The sequence below is a fragment of the Tupaia chinensis genome, unplaced genomic scaffold, assembly GCF_000334495.1.
Source record: "Tupaia chinensis unplaced genomic scaffold, TupChi_1.0 Scaffold000539_1, whole genome shotgun sequence".
NCBI classification, from domain to species: domain Eukaryota; kingdom Metazoa; phylum Chordata; class Mammalia; order Scandentia; family Tupaiidae; genus Tupaia; species Tupaia belangeri.
The window spans coordinates 2090827-2116112 of NW_006160052.1; the positions used below are offsets into that span (position 1 = coordinate 2090827).

Consider the following 25286-nt stretch of genomic DNA (forward strand, 5'->3'; position numbering starts at 1 on the left):
GTGACAGGTGGGGACATAGGCTCGGGTTACGCTCTGGCCCTAAGGCATGCAGCTGGAAACAGAGACGGCAGGGCTTGAGCACAGGCCTGCACCCATGACCGCGATGTAGGCGTTCAGTGTAGGATTCCGTGGGCGGGGCAGAGCGGGAAGCAGAAACTCAGAAAACCTAGACGCAACAAGAGGAGGTACGAGCTTGCCACACGGAACTGGAGCGGAGCACGGGGCGTGGACGCCCGGGAGCAGTTTGTCACTGGGCAGCAGTGAGGCCTGAGGGACAAAGGGACTGGAGTGTGCAGAGGTAAGAGGGCCCCCCAGCTCCCGCTGAGCCTGCCGGCCTCTCCTCACAGGGCCTGCTCGGCCCCACAGCCCCACGGAGGAGGGCTATGGCGGGTATTAAACAGCTGCTGAGACCCCCTGCCTCCTGGTCCTGAAAACAACATTTGAGGCCAGCTTGGGGGCGGAGCTCTAGTCACAAACGTTCCCACACTCTGACGCTGGGCCCATGTCCATAGTCTCCCTGTACACGCCAGGCACATGTAAGCATGGCCGCGATCTGGCCTGGCTGAGGCTGCAGGGGTGATGGTGTGGGGTACCCCCACCTCCGTCTCACTCTCTCCTCTCACGTGGAAGAAAACGACACAAAAAGTCCCTCTGAGGAGGGTAAGAGAGAACCCCCTCTTACCGGCCCTAAAGACAAACCTCCCAGGAACCGACACAGTGCCCCCGAGAGAGACAAGGAAGGCACGGTGGCACCAGGCACTCCAGGCCCCTGGACGGGCTCCGGAATTTCCAGGGTGCTTGGGGTGCCGATGGGCTCTCCTGTAGCCTGAGAGGTCAGCATCTGCATTTGGCACTGTGACAGATGAGTGGGGACACACGGAAACCACATTCCAGAGTCACCGTCAGCCCTTATTCTGAGTGCCAGACCCACAGAATGTCCCCGAGGGCGAGCCCCAGTGTGAGCCATGGACTCGGGTGACAAGGGCTCATCAACGTGGGCGCATCTGCTATGACACCACCTGGGGGAGCTGAGAATGGGGAGGTGGTGGGTGTGTGGGGCTGGGGTCCGTGGGAACACTCTGTATCTTCTGCCCAAGTTTGCTGTGAAGCCAAATTACTCTAGAGGGTAGTCTATTTCCGCTACTGCTGCTGTTTTACTGCCAGAGTGTACACTCACCAGAGAGAGAGAACAGAGACAGAGGGAGAGAAAAGGAGAGAGCATCCCCCAGGGGTGTGGTCACACCGAAATCTCTTCTCCATTTCTCCATCTTGTGAGGACTGGGGACACATACACGCGCACGCACGCACACACACACACACACACACACACACACACAGTATGTTTGTCAAACCACCGGAACTAGGATTCAAACCACAGACAGCCATATAGAATCCAGCTCCCTTATCTGCTAGGCTACAGGGCTGGCCCAAAGTCAATGTGTGTTTTGTTTGTTTTTGTTTTTTTATTTTTGTTTTGCTATAGAGCACGTACACTCACCAGAGAACAAAAGAGAGAGAAAAGGAAAGTGAGAAAGCAAGCTACCCGGTTCAGGACTCAAACTGCAGTCGGCCATGTGGGAGTCCAGCGCCTTAATCACTATGCCACCTGTCAGTCCCAAAGTCAACTTTTTTTAAAAAGATTTAGCATGTTGCTGTGGAAACTTCCATCTCGAGGCCCGCCATTTGCACTGGCCCCTTCTGAGTGGATCACAAGTTATCCATATGGTGGTATAATTTGGTAAATTTTGCCAAAGTAATATTTTTATATCCTTACTTTTAGAAATTTCCCTATCCCCTAAAAAGAGACTAAAAAACACACCTACCCAAGACTAAAGTAATTCTCACTTAAAATGCAAAAAGCTTCTGTAGAAACAAAACAAAGATAAAGCAAAACAAAAAGCTTCAGACGCTCCCCCTCCAAAAGCAAATACACAACAACGATCAAACCAGAGTGAAATCCCATCTACTCAAAAGAACACAGAAACGAGCCGTCTGCCAGGCTTCTACAGAGTACTGAGGGGGTCTGGCCAGCCCCAGGGGCTGCTGGAGTCAGGGCAGGGGCAGCCGCGAGCTTCGGCCATGGTTTCAGCACCGCGGGATTCAGAGGCACAGCCCGTGGTGGCAGAGGCATCCCTGTGTCTCGGGCGTGACAAGACACGCTGGGGGCAGTGGCTTCTCAACCCAGGCCTCTTCTGGGCATGAGCTGGTGTCCACCATGGGGACAGGAAACCAGACGGATGAATGGCCCGGGCGTTCCCTGTTAGCGGCAGAAGGGGTAACTGTCAAGGCCTCACTCGCCTGAAAGACTGATGCTCCCCCAGTGAAATGAGCAGGCCAGGCCAGCACCCTTCCATCCTGGGCTCCACGCCACGTGGAACTGAGGAGACCGGGAAGACAAAAGGCCATCTTCTCTTTTGTTCTGAGAGGTTTTTGCTATAGGGCGCGTGCACTAGCCAGAAAGACAGAGAGAGACAGACAGAAAGTGATAAATCACCCCCCCCCCAGGGGGGATGGCCACGCTGCAATCCCTTCTCCTCCATTCTCCTCTTGGGACCTTGGGCACGCACGCACACGCACCCAGCATGAGTTTAAGCCACCGAATCCAGGACTCGATCCACAGTTGACTACGTGGGAGTCCAGCGACATAGCCATTATGTCAACTGCTAGCCCCAAGGCCATCTTCCTGATGACTGAACTCCAGTATCTTTGCTAGTCTAAAAATTTTTGTTGTAAATTCATTTTTTTCTTCAAAAATAATGTTTGCTGGGACCAGCAGTTGGCATAATGGCTATGTCGCTGGACTCCCATGTAGTCGACTTCAGTTCGAGTCGCAGACCCAGTGACTTAAACTCTTGCAGGGTGCATGTGCATGCTCAAGATCCTGAGAGGAGAATGGAGGAGAAGGGATTGCAGCATGGCCATCCCCACTGAGGAGCCATTTCTCGGCTTCTGTCTCTCTGTCTTTCTGGCAAGCGCACGCACCCTATAGCAAAAACCTCTCCAATAATAATAATAATAATAATAATAATAATAATAATGTTTGTTTAAAAGGGCATGGAGCCAGTAGGTGGCATAATGGTTAAAGCACTAGACTCCCACATAGCTGGCTGCTGTTTGAATCCCAGACCTGGCAGTTTGAAAATCACACTGGACACGTGTGTGCATGCCCAAAATCCCAGGAAGAGAATGAGGCAGAAGGGATAGTGGCATGGCCATCCCACCTGGTGGGGTGGTTTCTCATTTTCCCTCTCACTCTCTCTCTCCAATTCTCTCCTCTCTGATGAGTGCAGGCACCTTGGGGCAAAAAAAAAAAAAAAACCCGTGGCATGGTGGTTAAGGCACTAGATCCCACGTGGCTGACTGCACACTTGAAGTCCCACACCCAGCAGCTTGAGAAACACCATGCACGTGTGTGTGTGTGTGTGTGTGTGCGTGTGACCAAACTCCCAAGAGGAGAATGGAGGAAAAGGGACTATGTGTGGCCATCTCCCTTGGGGGGTGCTTTCCCTCCCTCTGCCTCTGTGTCTGGTGTGTGCACATGCCCTAAAATATAAATAAATAAATAAAAATAATAACCCCCCCAAATGATTAAGGCATTTCTTCATAGAATCTCTACAGTAGGAAACATCTGGTATTAAGGCAATTTAGAAAGACCTTTTTTCCATATCTCACTCCTCTTTCACTGGGAAAAAACACAGGCTTGATATCCAATCTAAATTTCCAAAGTCTCAGCTACATTTGATTTCCTGATTATCTTTCTTTAGGGAAAAAAAAAAAAAAAAGCTAAGCTTGTCAAAAACACCTTTAGAACATGTTGCTCTAACACATCCTAGGTATAAGACGAAGATTAAAATACTGGCTATTGGGCCAGCAGGTGGCATGGTGGATGGCTAAGGCACTGGATTCCCACATGGCCAACCATGGTTTGAGTCCTGGACCCAGCAGCTTGAAAATCATGCTGACATGTGTGTATGTGTGTGTGTGTGTGTGTGTGTGCACGCGCACACACGCACATGCACATGTGTCCAAAATCCCAAGAGGAGAATGGAGAAAGGATTGCGGTTTGGCCATCTCTTTGTCTCTTTCCAGCAAGCAGGCATGCCTAAAAATAAATAAATACAATGATGTTGGCTATTGGTAATGGGAACGCACTTGTTTTCTTTCATCCCCTGCATTTCCCACTGTTAATAGGACTCAACTCTCGAGGAAGACGTAGGCTTAATGTTTCCCGACGGTTTACCAGGCCCCGTTATTAGCATCATCTCATTTAGTCTGTGCTCAATGATTCGAGATAGGTCCTCATACGGCCTTTTCCTAGAGGAGAAAACATCTAATTGCAGTTAAGCATCTGGCCCCAGAACACTGAGCCGGCGAGCAACGGAGCTGCCGGGTCCATGTGGAAACAGCCTGTCACGCCGGTCCTAGTTACAACTCCTCCAGCAGTACCGGAAAATGCAAGCCCAGATGGAAGCCGGACAATGGCCTCCCCAGCAAGGGCCTCTGAGCCGCCTGTACCCTCAGAAATGCATGCGTGACACCTGCATTTACTTCACCATCAACAGATGGCTCTCATCAGCCAGGGACCTGCGGCTGCAGGGAGCCTGGGGGACAGAGCCACTTGTGGTCTGTGGTCAACGTTCAAGTGACCAGTTGGCCAAGCCTTTCTCTAGGGACCACTGAGGTCTCCTGATGTGTCCAGCTGGCTGTGAAGGGTGCTATTCAAAGTCATTGAGGGGGCCGGCCGGTGGAGTGGTGGTTAAGGTGCCGCACTGCCACACAGCCGATCACAGTTCAGGTCCCAGATGTAGTAGCTTGAAAATCCCACCAGGCATATGTACATATGTACAGGAATTAGCTGAGACTTTGGAAATTTGGACTGGATATCAAGCCTGTGTTTTTGTGCCCAAAACCCCAGGAGGAGAGTGGAGGAGTGGCCATCCCCCGTAGGGGTGATTTCTCACTTTCCCTCTCACTGTCTTTGGGAGAAAAAGTCATCAGTATGTGACTTCCAGCCCCACGTAGGCGGTGATGCCTTGCCCTTTGTTTCCTCTAAGTGGGGCTGTGTGTGGCAGGGAGGAAACTGATCTGTTTTGCCAGTTGCTTTCAGAGGAGTAAGGCGTTCGGATACCCAGGTGTAGTGACCGAATTTCGATCTCTGACGCGGGAGCAGATGAGTGGGGAGGGGCTGGGACGCGTGTCATCCATGTCTGTGCATCTGTCCCTGTGAAACGGGATTGTCCACTTCCACCCATTTCTTTCACATCCCTGTTGTTGTTGTTCATTTCACGGACACTGGAAGGGAAAAAAGCCAGACTGCAAACCAGCCATCGGATTCCCCAGCTTACGCCACCCACTTGAGAAGTAATCGGCCTTCACAGCCACCAGTCAATGCCGCCTAAGCCGCGACCATATCTAATTCCCCGATATCGCCTGCACGACAAACAGCCACACGTGGCCGGCTCGCAGTACACTGGCAGGGTCAGCGGATTCATCCTTCCACCCTGGGGTCGGGCTGAGGGGCCCCGTGACCGAGCTAGGGCGAGGCCAAGAGGAAGGCTCCTCTCGGCCAGGCTGCAGGCTAGGAGCCTTGTCCAGAATTCACGTCACCTTCAGGAGGGACAGGCACCAGGGGAACCGCAAACACACAGGCGCTCAGACCAGCTGCTGCTTCACAACCAATGGACTGGCAGTGAGAGCCCATGCCCACAGCCAGGGCCTTGGAGAGGCTCCCAGAGTCGGGGTACCTCTCTCTCGCCCTCTTTCCCCACGCCGGGGATATCTGGTCGCACATACACAGATAAATTCTTTAAAAATTGTTTTTGCCTTTTTCTTTTGTTTGCTTAGAAAAGAGTATCATGAAAATGCCTCGTGACAGAGAACTGAACTGTCCGCCCACAAGCCCACCATTCGAAACCCCGGGACGGCCCTGGTTTAGGGAAGCCATAGAAACTGCTATTACAAATGGCTTCCTCCAAACGGGTCTGGGATATAAATACAGTCTGCCGTGAGAGCTGACGTGTCCACAGGACTCTCCGGGGCCTCTGTGAATAGGAACCCCGTGTCTCAGAGTTCTAGGCGGCGCTGGGGTCTCCACGCACACACCGGGCCCGCCCGGGGCTTCCACTGCCCAGCTGGGGACACCCATGCTGGCCGAGCTTCTCACAAGGTGCACGCCCTGGGTGAGGTGCCAACACAGGGTCTCGGCGAGGTGCCGTGTCACCCAGGACTGTGAAAGGCCTAGGCAGCGCCATAGAAACCTCTCCTTTGTCCCAGGCTCTGGCACTCAGCCTGGGGTGCTCCTCTTCCCCGTCTTCCCCGGCCCTGCAGGGTGACGCAGCCCGAGCCAGGCGTCTCCCCTTCCAGCCATCCCTCATCCTGGCCACATCCTGGGAGCAGGAACCTCTCCGCTTCGGCTGTGGGGAGGGTGAAAGAGTGGCCCCTGTCTCCCTGCCAAGGGGGTGTCACGCCACCAGGATTTATGTGCCAGCCTTCCCTGCACCAGCTTTTCCCAGGTCCCCTCCCCACCCATTACTGCCCCATTAGTCGCCATGTGTTTTCCCCTGTCACCGGCCCACACTGCCTCTTTGTTACCCGCAGCTCCCTCCGCCCCTCCCCTCCAGACGAGGGGCCGGCATTGTCAGTTATTTCCTCCCTTCCCCCGCCGCCCCTCCTGCCACCCTCCTCCAGGCCCCAGAGCCTTTAGGAAAACAAACCGGCCAGAGGGAATTCTCCTCTGTGCTGTTTGCCCAGCACGAGTGGGGAGTGGGCCGGAGTTGCCCGGAGCCCTGCACTCCCCATGAACGGGCTTCCCTTCCTTATTGGTATTCAGTCAATACCTTCCTTTCTAACCCCTCCCTCTCGCTCCGATCTGCCACAGAGGGCCTTTGTTGGGGAGCAGAGGGTACCCACACCAGGCTCACAGACAGTGGACCCTGGACTTCAAAGGGGAGTGAGTCACTGCTCCACCGCCAGGGCCAGGAGGCGTGGGCAGGGCCAGGTTCCTCCTGAACACCTCCAGGACCGGCCTCGCCCTGGGAGGAGTTCTGCCGGAGGATTTCTGCGGAGGAAAAACCTGTGTCTTTTTACAGATCAAACATCATTTCCAAAACAATTTGTTGGGTTTTATTGTTCCAGAGTTGACTCCAAAACGTGGGCCAGAATCCGGCTCTGGCAAACATTTCATTACACAGTTCTCTGGAACCACTTGCAGTACAAGGTGGCTTCCAACACCGAGGCTCGGGCCAGGGGACGTGCAGGCCCCGCCGTCTGCCAGCTCCGTGTGTCTGCAAGGCAGATGGACGACGTTTGGATCGGGCCTCTCCCCTGCTCACAATTCCTTCACGTCTCCCTTGTTGGAGGCTCTTCAACCAAGAGCAGCCCAAAGTTAGCAAGCCCAGGCTCCCTCTTGCACCTCCACCGCCCAGTCCTGGCAGATGCAAAGTCAGCCCCTCCGGGACCCTCCCAGGGAAGAGGGGCAAGCAGAGCAGCCCACTCCTGGCAGCCCCTCGTGCTCGGGGAGCCTGCTACAGCACCAGATCCACTTCCACCCACTGTACTCAGCTTCGGGAGCAAAGTGGCTCCCTTGTCCATGTGACAGCACTTCACATAGATTTGAAAATTACTCTGGGGTTCCTCTGCATTTTCTTTTCACCACACCCAACAGCCCCAGGCCCCTTCACTCTCCCTCATCTAAGATGGTTTCCAGATGGCTCCCAGTACTAACTTCCCCCCTCCAGAGCATGTTAAGTGACCCCACAACCACGCACAATAGAACCCAGATCCCGGTACTGAACATTGTTCTCTGGATATGCTTCAATCTGCACGGATTAGAAATGATCCCTTCCCCTGGAGAAGAAACTGTGCCTCCATTCATTCAGCCTAAGACTACATAGACTCTTCCAGCTACTTTACTGCACCCTAGACTCACCCTTGGCTGGAAGCGTCCTTTTCACAAGCCCTGCCATACCAGATCTCCCCAGTTTGCTGCTTACATAGTTATCTTCCCATTTATCAATATTTAATTTCAACGTATTGATTCTAGGCCAGTTCATGGAGACCATTTTTCAATCTCCTGTCATCTTCAGTACGATGGCCATCCTTTTTAGTTTCATACCCCCTGCAAATCTGCTGAGCATCCCTTCTGTTCACTGGATTCATTAATAAGAACGAGAAACTGAGTGCGATCCAGAAATGCTAAGTGACTTGCCCACCGTGTCACAGACAGATGTAGACAAGCCAGACCGCAAACACAAGTGTCCCAATTCCCTATCCAGTACTCGTTTCCATTACCCTCTGCCAAAATGTCCCCAGGACGCCTCAGACTGTCTCCTCCTCAGCCCTCTCCCACCTCCTCCCTGGTTCGCCCTACGAGGGCCTGAGGAGAGGCAGGAAGGGCTGGTGAAGGCTGGCTCTCCATGAGGAAGATGGGGAAACCGCCCCCTGGCTGAAGGAAGCTCATTTGTGAAATCCAGTCCCTCTCCACTTCTCAAACAGGAGCCTCTGGAAGTAACCCACCCAACAGACCAGGCCAAACAGGACCAGGAGGGCGAGGAGATCCTGAGGTGCTCCATAAAGCTACCTGGAATAGGCAGGACAAAGTAAGGGGCCTACAGCGACTCTAGGATAGCCTTGAATCATGGAAGTACAGATAGTAACTTAAAGATGGCTCCAGCCACGTGACCGCTTACAAACAAGCTCATAGCCCTGCCCTGGGACCATATATTGCTCCGTGCAGCCTCCGCCAAAGGCACTACCAGTCAAAGGGCTGACTCTTCGCAAACACCCTCGCTCTGAGTGTAACTCAGGAGAACAACACAACAGCTGGCTTGTGAAGCAGTAAGCTCCCATCGCCACATATGCTTACACAGGGTCTGAGTAGATGGCTCTTATCCCATTTGGATCTATGGATCTAGGCTCCTGTATTCTCTTTTCTGTTACAAAAAGTAATTGACTTACGTTTCTGAGTAAAAAGGTCACTGGGACTAGTAGATGGCATAAGAGTTATGTCACTGAACTCCCATGTAGTTGACTATGGTTCAAGTCCCAGACTTGGCAACTTAAGACTCATGCCGTGTGCATGTGTGTGAGTGCCCAAAATCCCGAGAAGAGAAGGGATTGCAGCATGGCCACTCCCTCGTGGGGAGTGATTTCTCATTTTCTGTCTATCTCTTCAGCAAGTGCACATGCCCAAAACAAAACGATACAAAATCTTAAAAAAAAAAGTCATCACTGGGCCCTGATTAGCCCAAATGATTATAAAAAAGAGCAAAAGGATTCACAGTTTTGATTTCAAAACTTACTACAAAGCCACAGTAATGTAAACAGTGTGGTCCTGGCATAAACACAGATAAACAGACCAACAGAATAGAATATAGAATCCAGAGATAAACTCTCTAGACATGGTCAAATATATTAAACAAGGGTTTCAAGATCATTTAATGAGGAAAGGCAGTCTCTTCACCAAATGGCATTGGGAAAAATGGATATACACATACCAAACAAAAGTGAAATTTGACTATTATCTTACATATTATGCAAAAATTAACTCCAACGTATGTATTTGTAAGAACAAAAACTATAAATCTTAAGTAAAACATAAAGGAAAAGCTTCGGGACTTGGCAATGATTTCTTGGCCCTGATACCAGACACACAGACAACAAAAACAAAAACAGACAAATGGAACTACATCAAACTTAAGACCTTTTACAAAGGATATAACAGAATAAAATGCAACCTATGGAATGGAGAAAAATATGTGCTAATCTTATATCTGACAAGGAGCTAATATCCAGACTACACAAAGAACTACAACTTAATGACCAAAAATCAAATAATATAAGAAAAAGTGGACAAAGGATTTGAATAGGCACTTCTCCAAAGATAATATACAAATGGCAACAAGCATATGAAAAGATGCCCAATGGAACTAATCATCAGAGAAATTCAAATCAAAACCTCAATGACCTCGGGAACCAGCAGTTAGCGTAATGGCTATGTCGCTGGACTCCCACGTAGTCGACCGCAGTTCGCGTCCCGGACCCGGTGGCTTAAAACTCACACCAGGAGCGTGTGCGTGCGTGCCAAGATTCCGAGAGGAGAATGGAGGAGAAGGGATCGCGGCGTGACCATCCCCTCTGGGGGGTGATTTCTCGCTTTCTGTCTCTGTGTCTCTCTCTGTCTGTCTGGCAAGCGCACGCGCCCTGTAGCAAAAACCTCTCCAAAAAAAAAAACCTCAATGACCTATAATCTCATATAAATTAGAATGACTATCAAAAAGAGAGAGAGAGTAAAATATGTTGGCCAGGATGTAGAGAAATTGGAACTCTATAGCAAAAAAAAAAAAAAAAAATGGGAACCAGTGGTTAGCGTAATGGCTATGTCGCTGGACTCCCACGTAGTCCACCGTGGTTCACGTCCCAGACCCGGTGGCTTAAAACTCACGCCGGGCGCGTGTGCATGTGTGCCCAAGATCCCGAGAGGAGAATGGAGGAGAAGGGATTGCGGCGTGACCATCCCCTCTGGGGGGTGATTTCTCGCTTTCTGTCTCTATGTCTCTCTCTGTCTGTCTGGCAAGCGCACGCGCCCTGTAGCAAAAACCTCTCCAAAAAAAAAAGCAAAAAAAAGAAACAACAAAAAAATTGAAGGCAGGGTCTTGAGAAACTTGTACCCATGTTTATAGCAGCACTACTCACAACAGCTGAAAGGTGGAAGGATCCGAAATTTCCATCAGTAGAACAGATAAACAAAACATGGCATATACAGACGGTGGAATACTATTCAGCCCTAGAAATTAAGGAAATTCTGTCATGTGCTACCACATGGATGGATATCGAGGATACTTACGTGAAATAAGCTGGTCACAGAAAAGCCTAATACTGAATGTTCCCTCTTACATGAAGCAGCCAAATTCAGAAAGTAGAAGGGTGCAAAAGCTGGGGAGAAGCCAAGTGGGGAGCTGTTTAATGAGCAGTTTCAGTTATGAAACATGAAAAAGTTCTAGGGCCAGTTAAGGTGGTAAATTTTATCTCAAAATTTTTATCACCATTTTTTACAAAATGTTACAACCGACAAGAGGCAGGATGACCTAGAACAGGGAAGGTAGGAGGGATGTGGCTTGGGTAGTGACAGTAAAACCAAGCTGCAGCTATGTCAGCAAAAGGCGAGGAGCCTTTGGAACGCGGATATGAACCCTTATATTAATGGACAACCTCTGCTCCCCTGCGACAGCTAACACCAAGATAAGCCGAAGCCCCGAAGTCATCACCCCCTGTGTGTGTTCTAGGAAGGACTTTTGATGCTAAGATGCTCAACATCAAAGTTAAGATTAGGTTAAGCAGAGCCTGATACCAATTAAAAATTATTGAGAAGAGGCCAACAGGTGGCGTGGTGGTTAAGGGTGCTGGACTCCACATGGCCAAAGGGTGTTGGACTTCCACACGGCCAACCACAGTTCAAGTCCCAGACCTGGCAGCTTATTTTCTCACCTTTCTTCTCTCTCTCTCTCTCTCTCTCATTCTGTCCCTCTCTGGTGAAATTTAAAATTATAAATAAATAAATAAATAAATAAATAAATAAATAAATATAAAACAATTCATTTTTATCTTTTTAAAGAATTATTTATTTAATTTTATTTATCATTCATTTCTTTTTATTTGACTAAAGAGAGAGAAAGAGAGGGAAAGTGAGAAAGCAAGTCACTAGGTCCAGGACTCCAACTGAGGTCAGTCAACATGGGTATGTCCAGTGCTTTAACCACCCTGCCATATGCTGGCCCCAGAAAAGTAATCACTCTTTAAAAAAAAGAAAAGGGACCAGTAGTTGGCATAATGGCTATGTCACTGGACTCCCATGTAGTTAACCACAGTTCGAGTCCCGGACCTGCTGGGTTAAACTCATGCCAGGCGCGTGTGCGTGCGTGCCCAAGATCCTGAGAGGCGAATGGAGGAGAAGGGATTGCGGCGTGGCCATCCCCCCTGGGGGGTGATTTCTCACTTTCTGTCTCTCTGTCTCTCTCTGTCTTTCTGGTGAGCGCACACGCCCTGTAGCAAAAATCTCTCAAAAAAAAATAAAAAAAAGAAAGAAAGAAAGAGAACAGTAGGGCGCTGTATCCAGGCGTTTATCTCTTTAAATCTTACACGACTGTAGGTCACGTATGTAAGTGTAATGAGTTATGCTTCATGTTAATATGCATGCCTAGTTAATCTAATAAAGGGCTCTACAGTATAGTCAACTCCTGGGGGATGCATTCAGGGAAGAGGTCATAGAAATTCTCCTATTTGCATGAAGTCACTACCCCATTTTCAGTCGCTAAGGCTGAAGGAGAAGAGCGCATGAGGAAAGTGCCCAGGCCTCAGTTAAGCAGCCTGCCAGACCCAGGGCACGCAATGAGGTGGGGTGACAGAGGGCGGCTGTGATGAAAGGGGAGCCCAGTGCCAGCCCACCGAGGGCAATCTGTGGGGACTTCTGGGACAGCAAATCGTCCTCTACGTCTAAGAAAGGCAGCCGGACAGCACGCGCCTGCCCCCTCCGTCGCTTCTGATGCTTGGGTGACGACACCTCACAGCCCCGTGCTAGGCACGCCGCACAAATCGCCCTGATCCTCGCAACACCCCAGTGCTTCACGATGAGCAGCGGGCACAGAGAGGCTTGGTTCTTGCCCAGAGTCCCATACTAATCGGCAGCCTGACCACTGGACAAAAGGAGAGGACTCAGTGCCAAAGAGCCCGATGATAACACTGGAAGAGCCGGGGAGGGGGGCTGCCCGGAGGTCCTTCTCCTTGATGAGCTCCGAATCCAGGACAGTGCATGTACAAAACCTCACTAGAGAGAGACAGAGATAGCGAGAAAGAAAGTGGACTACCACTCCCTAGAGGGGGATGGCCACACCACAATGTGTGGTGTGGGGTCATGGGCATGCACGTACAGGCACCCAGAGTGATTTTCAAGTCACCAGGCCCAGGACTCGAACTGTGCTCAGCCTTGTGGGAGTCCAGCGACATAACCACGACAGCATCTGCTGGCCCTCATCAGCGGGCTAGGGAGACTCGACTGTGTGCATCCCCCCAATCCGTAAGCCTTAACCCCCACTTCGATGGCATTTGGAGATGGGCCTTTGGGAGGTAGTTTGGTTTAGATAAGTCCTGAGGGTGAGGCCCTCGTGATGGGATTAGTGCCCTTATAAAAAGACCCCTTAGGGACCAGCAGTTAGCATAACGGCTATGTCGCTGGACTCCCATGTAGTCGACCGTGGTTCGAGTCCCAGACCCGGTGGCTTGGAACTCACGCCGTGCACGTGTGTGTGTGTGCCCAAGATCCTGAGAGGAGAATGGATTACGGCATGGCCATCTCCTCTGGGGGGTGATTTCTCGCTTTCTGTCTCTCTGTCTCTCTGTCTCTCTCTGTCTGTCTGGCGAGCGCACACGCCCTATAAAAAAAATAAAAAAAAGAAAGAAAGAAAGAGAACAGTAGGGCGCTGTATCCAGGCGTTTATCTCTTTAAATCTTACACGACTGTAGGTCACGTATGTAAGTGTAATGAGTTATGCTTCATGTTAATATGCATGCCTAGTTAATCTAATAAAGGGCTCTACAGTATAGTCAACTCCTGGGGGATGCATTCAGGGAAGAGGTCATAGAAATTCTCCTATTTGCATGAAGTCACTACCCCATTTTCAGTCGCTAAGGCTGAAGGAGAAGAGCGCATGAGGAAAGTGCCCAGGCCTCAGTTAAGCAGCCTGCCAGACCCAGGGCACGCAATGAGGTGGGGTGACAGAGGGCGGCTGTGATGAAAGGGGAGCCCAGTGCCAGCCCACCGAGGGCAATCTGTGGGGACTTCTGGGACAGCAAATCGTCCTCTACGTCTAAGAAAGGCAGCCGGACAGCACGCGCCTGCCCCCTCCGTCGCTTCTGATGCTTGGGTGACGACACCTCACAGCCCCGTGCTAGGCACGCCGCACAAATCGCCCTGATCCTCGCAACACCCCAGTGCTTCACGATGAGCAGCGGGCACAGAGAGGCTTGGTTCTTGCCCAGAGTCCCATACTAATCGGCAGCCTGACCACTGGACAAAAGGAGAGGACTCAGTGCCAAAGAGCCCGATGATAACACTGGAAGAGCCGGGGAGGGGGGCTGCCCGGAGGTCCTTCTCCTTGATGAGCTCCGAATCCAGGACAGTGCATGTACAAAACCTCACTAGAGAGAGACAGAGATAGCGAGAAAGAAAGTGGACTACCACTCCCTAGAGGGGGATGGCCACACCACAATGTGTGGTGTGGGGTCATGGGCATGCACGTACAGGCACCCAGAGTGATTTTCAAGTCACCAGGCCCAGGACTCGAACTGTGCTCAGCCTTGTGGGAGTCCAGCGACATAACCACGACAGCATCTGCTGGCCCTCATCAGCGGGCTAGGGAGACTCGACTGTGTGCATCCCCCCAATCCGTAAGCCTTAACCCCCACTTCGATGGCATTTGGAGATGGGCCTTTGGGAGGTAGTTTGGTTTAGATAAGTCCTGAGGGTGAGGCCCTCGTGATGGGATTAGTGCCCTTATAAAAAGACCCCTTAGGGACCAGCAGTTAGCATAACGGCTATGTCGCTGGACTCCCATGTAGTCGACCGTGGTTCGAGTCCCAGACCCGGTGGCCTGGAACTCACGCCGTGCACGTGTGTGTGTGTGCCCAAGATCCTGAGAGGAGAATGGATTACGGCATGGCCATCTCCTCTGGGGGGTGATTTCTCGCTTTCTGTCTCTCTGTCTCTCTGTCTCTCTCTGTCTGTCGCACACGCCCCATAGAAAAAATATCTCAAAAAAAAAAAAAAAAAAAAAGACCCTTTAGAGCTTATTCTCTCCTCTCTCCACCATGTGAAAACACAGTCCAAAAGGCAGCTGTCTACGACTGGGAAGGGAGATCCCGGCCGAGCTGGCACCCTGACTCAGGCTCTAGGACTGTGGGACACCCGTGTGCATTGTCTGAGCTGCCCAGCCTGTGGGCTTCTGTGAGAGCAGCCCCTGCTGACTCAGACAGGTAGACTTCCTGCCACCACTGCCACAGCCCAGCCCAGAATCCTGGCAGACAAGGAGAGTCCAGCGATAGCTGGAGCAGGTCCAGAAATCATGACGAGACATCAGGGAGAAATGGGGGTCCGCGTTCATTATCATCTCGGTGCGGTCCAGGAACACAAGTAAATCTCAAGTTGTCTCATTAAGGCAAACTCTGACAGTTACACTAGACCTTTCGGCAGAGTGTCAGGTGGTTCGGGGATGTACAGTATTATGCGTACGAGGCCCATTTCTCCTGAAAGACAAGCACTTCCTTTCTGGTTGGTGCCCACCTCAACAGGCTCTGCTCAGACCTGGCTCATATCTAGAAGCCTGACCCTCCCACTTGGCCAGTGTCCACTCTTGTGAGCAGGGTCACTCCTGCCTGGTCACTGGTCAACTCTGACAATTGGCCAGATAAAGGTTCAAATCGCCTCAGCTACAGTCAGCATGTGGCTGTGCCCCTCCCCTCCGGCCTCCCACTGCCAGGCCTTATTTAACTAAAAAAAGTAAACTCTCTTTCTTTTTCTGTTTTCCAAAGTCTTAATATCCTAGCAAAATTATGTGTAGAATCTTTGAAATGATTTTTAAAGTCATCCTCATTTAGGGACCAGCAGGTGATGTAGTGTTTAAGGTGCTGGACTACCACAGAGCTGACCGCGGTTCCAGTCCCGAAACCAGAGGCTTGCAAATCACGCCGGGTGGGTGTGCATCTGTGCCCAAAATCTCAAGAGGAGAATGGAAGAGAAGGGACTATGGCACGGCCATCCCCTCCAGGGTACTCTCTCTCCCTCTCTGTTTCTCCTACAAGCCCATACATATCCTACCGCAAGGAAAACCACCCTCATACCCCTGAAAGCGAGTCACAGCAGGGCCCTTCTCATGCACCCTCTCTGCACAGTCTTCATGGTGCTGACGAGTTCTGGTCCTCTCACACTGATTTCTGGGATGCCATGGGGGAGGACTGGCGGCTGTCAGGCCACAGAGCCCTGTACAGCCTCACAGCAGGGCACCCTGCAATTGCGGGGCATTCTCTCAGGGTGACCCCTGGCCGCCCCCCACCCCGTCAGCCCTCCTGCAGACCCTGGCTCCCGTGGCTGTCCGCACTTGTGAATGCCCACATGGTTCGGAGCCAGCCATGGGCAGAGCTGAATTCAAAGCCCGCAGCCGGGCGCCGGGGCTGCGTCCAGCCCATTCATCCGTGCGGCCGCATCAGCCCGCTCTGGCGTGCAGGCTGTCAATCTCAGGCCGGCTGCCCTCATCCCAGGGGCTCCCGTGCCGGCCCAGTGGGATGCTGCCTTTTTTCACTTGAGCCTTGACAGCAGGGGCAGATTTAATGATTGGAAAGCACTTTGAGGGTCCGGAGTGCTCCATAATTGCCAAGTCATAATCCCCCAGTCGCTCTCTGCATGGCCGCGGGAGGTGAAGAGTCTGCTCTCGGTGTCTTGCTTACTTAGCCTGGCTCTCACCTCGAACCAGGCCAGGTAGACGTAATCGGGGGGGGGGGGGGGGCTCGCTCCAGAGGGGGCCCAGGGGGGGGGGGGTGCTACCTGACAGGGGTCCCGCCTCAGACTCCCCAAGCACACTGGGAGCAAGGCTTCTTAAAGATAAAGAATAAAAGATAAGGAGGACCAGGACCGCGAAGCAGATTCCTGGGCTGTCCCCCACCCACTGACCGTGAGGATCTGCACTCTTAGAGGCTCCCGAGGGGACTCTCACACTCGTGCGAGTGCTGGCGATTTAGAGGTGAGTGCCTGGGTTCGACGGACCTATGTTCAAATCTCAGTTCTGATCCTTATCGCCTTGGACAGTTACTTGGCACTGGGCCCACAAGACGTTAAAAGATATTCCCTGGGAACCAGCAGGTGGCGTGTGGTTAAGGCGCTGGACTCCCATATGGCCCACCACTGTTCGAGTCCTGGACCTGGCGGCTTGAGAATCACATTGGACATGTATGTGTGTGTGCCCAGACTCCTGAGAGGAGAATGGAGAAGGGACCGCAGTGTGGCCATCCTCCCTGGCGGGTGATATCTCGGTTTCCCTCTCACCGTCTACTTCTCTGGCGAGTGCACACGCCCTATGACAAAACCCTAAAAAAATAAATAAATAAAAATGTTAAATAGGGACCAGCAGTTGGCATAATGGCTATGTCGCTGGACTCCCATGTAGTTGACCATGGTTCGAGGCCCAGACTCAGTGGCTTAAACTCACGCTGGGCACGTGTGCGTGCATGCCCAAGATCCCAAGAGGAGAATGGAGGAGAAGGGATTGCGGCATGGCCATCCCCCCTGGGGGGTGATTTCTCGCTTTCTGTCTCTCTGTACTCTCTCTGTCTTTCTGGCGAGCACACACGCCCTATAGCAAAAAAACTCTCAAAAAATGTTTTAAATAAAAGATAATCCCTGAAAAAGAATTTTTGAAGAGTTTCACAAAGATATACAGGAGATACAGCACCCTCCCTCTCCCCGGGGCTGTAGGAGGCTCATGGGTGCATTGATGAAGCTGGGGGGCCCTCTGCAAAGGCCTGCCTGGACTCAGCAGCCCCCAGCTGTCTAACCAAGGGAGCTGCGCTTTACCCTTCCTCCAGCAACGTCTCACGCTGGCGAGACTTCGTTCCGGGAAAGGCGAGGACAGGGCAGGGAGGAGGCCCTGGCCAGGCAGCCCGTTCGCCCGGCGCCGGCAGCCTGGCACGGACCGCCACAATAGCAAGGTCACCTTCCTGCTCCGGGCAATTTCCCTCAGAGGCAAGACAGATCCATTTTTCATTTCAGCAGAGAAGGCCCTCCTGCCTCCGAAGGGGGCTGGGGACCGACGGGAAGGGAAGCTTTGTCGCTCTGACCGGCACTGACAGTTTAATTAAACCCAGCTTGAGACAGGGTCGGTAGGGTCAGGCATTCTTCAACAGGGCTCCGGCAGAACCCCACAGCCCGCTCTCCACCCGCGGGGCCCTGCTAATGAGTCATGGCGGGCCTGCAGCAGGGACATAAATAATGCCCTGCCGCCCTGCAGCGCCCACCCCGCCCGCCAGGCCCCGCAGACACAGAAGGGCAATCTCATCCACACACACATTGGTTTCAAGGCTGAAAGGAAGCCCAGAGGAACTGGATTTCCAGAAGCAGTTTCTGCATGTAGGCAAAATGCAGCCAGTAAGAGGAGGGCTGCAAAGCAGCGGGACAGACCCCTCCCCAGACCGGGGAATGGAGGGAGCAGGCTCCCCAGACCTGGGGGCCGGGGCTGACATTCGCCCCAGCTTCTCCTACCCCCCAGCAGGGTCAGACTTTTAAGAGAAGCGGACAGGTTTCAAACGTGCCATCTCACCCCCACTGGCCCTCTGTGTGGGTCCTCTAGGGTTGATTGCAGGTGAGGGAGCTGACCCCAAGCCAGGCAGCCTGCCACTAGGCACGACCCCCCCCCACACACACACACACACACACGCACATACACACACAGGGGACAGCGGTGCAGCAGGCCATGCCTCCCCTCCGGCCACTCCAACCTGCTAAGTGGGAGGGCGACTGTCACCTCCTGAAGAGACTCACACCTGTCTGTCCTGCACTGCAGTCACCCCAAGTCTCGTCAGCACCCAGTACAGAGCCTGCCCCATAGGAGGCCGGGGGACCTGCTGGGGAATGGGTGAGGGGGCGTGTGGGTCACAGGTGGGAAGTAAGGGAGGCGGTAGAGAAGACGGGGGTTGGGAAGCATGGGGGGAAGCTATCGGGCGGGTTTACAGCTGGTAGACGGGTTAGTGTGAGGGCAGACGGGGGGTTGGTGGGTAGAGGAGTGGAAAAACGTATGGGCAGGCAGATGGGCAGGTGGGTGGGAGAGTGTGGGGTGTTCAGAGAGGGAAGGAGTGAGGAGTGGGGTGGGTTGACTGGTGGGTGGTGGATAGGTAGGGATGGGTAGATGGGGGTGGATGGGAGGAGGCTGGCTGGGCAGGTAGACGGGGATGCAGGGACGGGTAGGCAGAGGAGCAGGTGTGTAGGCAGAGGGTCCAGGGAACGGCCTGGGGTGGAGGAGCGGAGGCCACCTAAGAGTAAGCTTTGTCCTCAGACCGGGTGCAGACGTGCTCCACCCCCCGGCATGTCAGCCCGAGCTCGCACTTTGTCTGGACAACAGGACGAGGTGGATGTCACGGACGCCCTGGGGACGGGGTCAGGTAGCGTTGTACAGCGCGCAGCATGAGCTCGGCACACAGCTGTGCGCCCACCATTCGGAGTGGAAGGCCACGTGGGTCCTGGGAGAGCCGAGCAGGGCTGGGGCAGGGCCCCTGCACCCTGGGATACCCTCTAACTTCAGACGCGCCGGTGCTCTCTTCAAAACAGGTGGGGGGATGCTGAGCAGGGACTGCTGACCACCCTCAGTGGGGCACCCCTAAGGAAGGAGAGAGAGCCCCCAGAACCCCAGGGCACCCCACAACGTTTCCGGGGCGACGCCTCCACTTGGCCCATCTGCTTCCTCAGACTGCTCAGGAAAGTGCCCAGGGCACAAAGCAGGTCCCTGTCAACGTCTCAAGCCTGCACAATGACTGTCCAAGCCAGACTCGTCTTCAGCCCTGGACCCAGGCCTCTCGCAGCCGCCCTCCACCACCACCTCCTCAGAGTGCCTCCCCGGGGCCCCTAAGCCTCTTCTCAAAGTAAAAACAGCCCGATGGGGTGTCCCAGTCCCTTCCACACTGTAACCAAAAACATCTGACTCCATGAAGTTGAAGAGGGTGGTTTGTCCGTCCTGTGCCCAGGGCCAACATCTGGTAAGGCTTTTCCTATTGCTGGGGTCCTGAGGCCGTGCAGGGCGTCCCGTGGTGACAGGACAGGCGGGCAGGTCTGTGTGTCCATACGTGTCTCTCATACGCCCACCAGGAGTCAGTTGCAGCCACCTCCCACCTGCTCACTCCCAAGGCCCAGAGCTTTCAGTGCCACGCAGCTGTCTGCTCTGAGTGCTGCCACACTACAAGCAGTTCCCACACGTGAACGGGGAGTGGGCCCGCAGACAACAGCACAGGGAAGGTATTCAGTGGTTAAGGCCTGTGAGAGGGACCTGGATCCCACACGGCTGGCGGAGGTTCAAGTCCTGGTCCTGGCAGAGCAAAAACACACCGGGTGTAGGCCTGGCGTGTGTGTGTGTGTGTGCGCGTGCGCGTGTGTGCACGCGCGCCCAACATCATGATGAGATGGAGAAATGGAAAAGGGATTGCAGCGTGACCACGCCTCACTGGTTATTTCTCTCTCTTGTTCTTTCTCTCTCTTGAGCAAACACCCTCTGGCAATTTAATTTTGTTTTTTTAAAGTGTGAGGCTGGCAGTGTGGGGGCACCTCCAAGTGGTGTGGAGGCTAAAGGCAGCTGGTTCCCATGCACTCAGCTACGCGGTTCGAGTTCCAGACCCAGGGGTTTGAAAATCAGGCCAGGCAGGAGTGCCCCAACTCCCAAGAGAAGGAATGGCAGTGTGGCTATGACCCCTGAGGAGTGGTTTCTTGCGTTCCTTCTCTCTCTCTCTGCATCCCTGTCTCCCTCCAGTACACACGAGTCTGATAGCAAATCTAAAACTAAAAATTTTAAGTATAAGCCGTGGAGAGGATGACTTGGCCCAGGGAGCAGGGAACCGACACTGACGCTGACACGCTGCCGCCTGGGGAGCGGGGTGACCCCCATAGCAGAGCCCCCATGGCCTCGCCGCCGACTCCGGAGCACCCTCCACGTGTGGCCGCACACCCACACCTCCCTTCAGGCCTCACAGCAGCCCCGCAAGGTGACGTCGGGATCGTTGTCTCGTAGAAGAGCACAGGGGGGCCGGCGGGGCGAAGGTCCTGCCACATCACGTACCCGGCACTGCCCCACCCGGACCACGAAGGCGCCCCTTCCTTGTGACCACCGGGAAGTGCCTACCACGAACATAGACACGCTTCCGAGGGCACGTCCAGGAAGCACAGAGAAGACAGAAGCCCCCCAGAAAGTTCCCCTGGTGCCTTGCGGTCATTTCCCCTCGCATCTTTAAGAGCGATTTTTAGCGATGGCTGTCGATGTCACACACGTTTCTCTACGTCACTCGCCGTCTCTCGAAGGCCGTTTGTGATGACTGTGTGAACGCGGCTTTGCGCAGACGCCCCCCAGTGTGAGGCGTTCAGGCCCTCTCCATGTCTGGTGACTGCTCTGCATTTCAGAGTTCTGAGTAATGTTGCCATGTCTGTCCTCCTGTGTTATTACTCCTTAGGACAGATCCCCAAACTGAGATTCGAAGGTAAGGTCCAAGCCCACTCTCAGACCCCTTAGGGACCCGTGGAGGGTGTCTGATTCCAGCCCAGCTGCTCTGTGGGCCAAGGCGAACCCTACCTCTGACTATAGACCCTGCCCAGGGAAAGGAGTGGACGGACTGATCCGACGCCAGGGCGTCTGAGTGAGCGCTAACCAACAGCCGGCACTGAGCCCTAGGAGCTGCGCAGACCCGGCTGGCTGGGGGCCACACCTCTCCCAGCACGTCTGGTCCCCTCAGACCCACTTTCATGCTGATTTAGCAGAACGGCCTCTGTAGGGAAGGCCATCATTCGCTCCAGATGGAAAGGATTCACAACGGATCCCTCCGACGCAGAGGGAAGGTCAACAGAGAAGAGCTAGAAATGCCAGGCACTGCCTCCCCGTGTCCCCACCGTCCAAGGGGACAGCTGAGCTCCACAGAGGGACAGCACCAGTTCCCACACACCCGCCGGCCCAGGGCGTCCTCCCACCCTGGGTGGCCCAGTCACACGCTTCGTCCCAGGAATCTGGAGTTGGGACCCAGACACCGCGGGGATCTGAGTTTCCAGGCCACAGGTGGCGGGGGAGGGGAAGGGGGGGCAGACAGCAGCCCGGCTGAGCCGAGTCATGGCGGGGGCGGGGGGGGCTGAGACGCCAGCAGCCTGGCTATGGCAGACATTGGGGAAGAACCCGACGCCCCTCACAGTCCAGTCCAGATCCAGGAGGCCAGCTGCCCCTCAGCTCCTCCTGCAGAGAGCCCAGGAGCCTGCCCCTACTATTCCCAACCCCGGGCCAGCAGGCGGGAAGGGGTTAAGGTGACTGTGCCCGACATGGCTAACTGCATGGTTCATGTCCCGGGCCTGGCAGCTTAAATTTCATGCCGGTCACGTGTGCGTGTGTGTCTAAAAAGTCCCAAGAGGAGGATGGAGGAGAAGGAACTGCAGCATGGCCATCCTCCCTGGAGGGTGATTTCTCTCTCTCTCTCTCTTTCTCTCTCTCTGGAGAGCACACATGCCCTATGGGGAAGGGGAAAAAAAGCTAAAATAAACCATGATGCCCTCCAGCTTGACATCGCCAGTCCACAGGGATCGCTGATTCTGGAACCAAGTGTGCCCAGGTGCTCCTGGGTCAGACCGTGGGGGAGCTGACAGAGAGGTCTCAGAAAGGTCTGGAAGGCCAGCTGTGCGGCTCAGTGGGACGAGGCAGGGGTGAGGCAGAGAGCACCTGCTCCTCCAGCCTTCTCTGCAGCCATTTCCGCAGTGGGAAACCCAGACACCAGGATAAACGACCAGATCGGTAGAAAGGTTTGTTTCCTCATTTCCCCACTCCCACAGCTTCGTGGTTAAGGGAGTCAGATCTCACATGGCTGATGGTGGTTGGAATCCCAGCCCCAGCGGCTTGAAGACCTCGGGCGCATGCGTGTGCGTGTGTGTGAGCGCACGCACCCCAAAGTCTGACATAAAGGCAACACGGAGAAGTGGTCCCGTGCGATCACATCCCACTGGAGGGTCCCTTCACCCCACTCTGTCTCTCTCTGGTGATGCACATGCCCTCTTGGCAGTTTAAAAATAAAAATAGTTTTCCCCAGGACGTGCCTCTTTTGGGGTCCCCTCAACGACAGGGGCACCGGGATGTGCTGGCCTCCAGCGTGGGCTGGCCCGCAGGCACACTGCACGGCTTGCTCCCGAGCCCTCCCGGCTTGCACGCCCGCCCACAGACGAGCTCGAGAGGTGTCAGAAGAGCTGAAGACAACAGTCCCCCTTCACCCAGGCCCAGAGAGGTGCTGGGGAGGAGAACAGGAGCTGCGGGGCCACATCAGGGCGGCCACGTCAGGGCGGCCACGTCAGGGCCGGGTCAGCTGCCAGCACGTGCAGTGACCACACGGTCCACAGGCCAGTGCACGGACGCGGGCTCAGCCGGTGTGGTGGACACGCTGTGGGAAGCACCTGTGCAGTTAGCATCCAGTGAAGATAAGACACCCACTGTGTGCACCTGAACCAACAGAAGGCCCGGCTCAAGTCTGAGGGTGGTAGCAGGCCTGCAGAAGGGGCCATCCCTGAGGGCCGCTGGGTAGTGGTCTCCCGGCCAGGAGGAAGAAGAGACAGGAAGGGATCAGACATATTGCTGGGCCAGTGAGAACGCAGAGTCATCATAAAGACAGGCTGGAAGGTGGGCTCAGTGACAAGTTCTGGAGAGGCCAGGGGAACATGGGGCTCAGCGAGAGGGCTGGGACTCGCAGCAGAGATGGAGGCCCCGTGTTCACTCAGAGCCTAGGCGCCACGCTCTGGACCCCAGAAGCCCACAGCCAGGCCCTCGGCCCTCAGGTGGCCCCTCACCCCAATCGCTGTTGCCCCTCAGCCCCTGCCCCTCGGCCTCCCTTGCCTCACGTCCTGCCTCTGTCTCCACCGAGCTGCTGAGTCAGGAACCCCGAAGGAGACACCGGCACCCCGAGGCCTCACGCGGTGCCTGTGGGCACCCAGAAGGCCCAGCCAAAGGTTCTTAGGTTCTTAATGACAAACAAGGGGCCTCAAAACCCTCTCAACTCAAAATTCAGAAACTGCACAGGGGCCAGCCCACAGCCTGGTGGTTAAGGCACCTGGATCCCACATGGTTGACCCTGCAGTTCAAGTCCCAGACTTGGCAGCTTGAAAAACACACTGGGTATGTGTGTGTGCAAAATCCCGAAAGGAAAGAGAGACGGAGAAGGGATCGTGGCATTACCAGGCCCCATGGGGTGGGGGTGGGGGGTCCTATCTCTCTCATCTTTCTCACTCTGTCTCTGACAAGGGCACATGCCTTCTGACAAAAATCCTTCCAATAAATCTCAGAGTCCATGGCTGGAGTGCAGAAAGTGAAGTTAAGAAAAACATGTTATTAGAAGGTAAATGCAGGACTCAAAGTTAAGGAAAATTTCCAAATATGCAACTCTGTCCTGAAACAGACGGCCCGCTGGGTGGTGAGCGCCCCATCACTAGAGTTATTTAAGCGAAGGCCGCAAGGCGACACACTAAAAGCTACAGAAGAGACCCCTCAGGCGGCCGCGAAGTCCCGGCCACGAGTCCATGAGCGAAACGCGTGACCTAACAAGACCACCGGCAAGTGGCGGAGCAGCAGGACGCGAGGAAGAGCACACCGACACAGACAGGAGTACGCCTTCGCCCCGGTCTGTACGCTTACTGGCCACACTCCCCTGAAAGACAGAGCGATCTGAACACAGACCCAGGCTCAAGGAAGACTCAGCGGGTCGGGTTGTCAAGGCCGTGAGGGAAGTGCAGAGACAGCCCCGAGAGGCTGGCGTCCCCAGGCGGCCCTGCCGCAGCACACCCTTGCACCCAGCGGTCAGGGCAGCACCCCGACCTGCACGCATGGCCGGTTCTTCCAAGCGCCTGCCATGGGGAGGCGCCCCCGCGCACCTGAGAAAGGTCCAGGCCTTCATGCCCTGACCTGGCCCTGCCAGGTTGGGGGGTGGGGATCCGGTCACCGAACACTGCCCTCCACGGAGATCGCGGGGAGGGTGTCCCGCTGGGAGGAAGGACCGAACGCTGCCCTCCACGGAGACCGCAGGGAGAAAGGACCGAACACTGCCCTCCACGGAGACGATGGGGAGAGCGTCCCGCCGGGAGGAAGGACCGAACGCTGCCCTCCATGGAGACCGCGGGGAGGACGTCCTACCACAGAGCATCACTCACAGTCTCGACAGGGCCTGGTTATTCTGGAACAGCAGTTCGGGTAACACGTGCAGCTGGTTCCGGTTCAGTCGTCTGGAAAAGAGAAGAGAGGAGTTGGAACCCGCCTAGATGTCCAGGAAACCCAAAGGACTTCTCAGAAAGCAGGAGACTCAGAATCAGAAAGTCCAGGGTTCAAATCCTGGCAGGGCCGTGTGCACTCCCAGGGGGGCCCCATTCTCTGGTCCGAGTCTTTATCTATAAAGTAGGGATCCCGCCCCCACACCCCGGCAGGAGGAGGTGAAGGGCGGGTCCCTAGGAAAGCCCGTCAGCAGGGCGTCACTAGAGCACTGTCCCC

General features: G+C 54.3%; 1 protein-coding gene across 1 annotated transcript in view; it reads right to left on the reverse strand.

Annotated features, from left to right (window-relative positions):
- Nucleotides 1–25286, reverse strand: part of SLIT1 (slit guidance ligand 1) — a 227696-nt gene that overhangs the window by 170831 nt on the left and 31579 nt on the right. The window contains exon 4 of the mRNA XM_006157398.1: nt 24953–25024. Within this exon, the coding sequence (XP_006157460.1) occupies nt 24953–25024 (72 nt within the window). The remainder of the gene's footprint in view (nt 1–24952; nt 25025–25286) is intronic.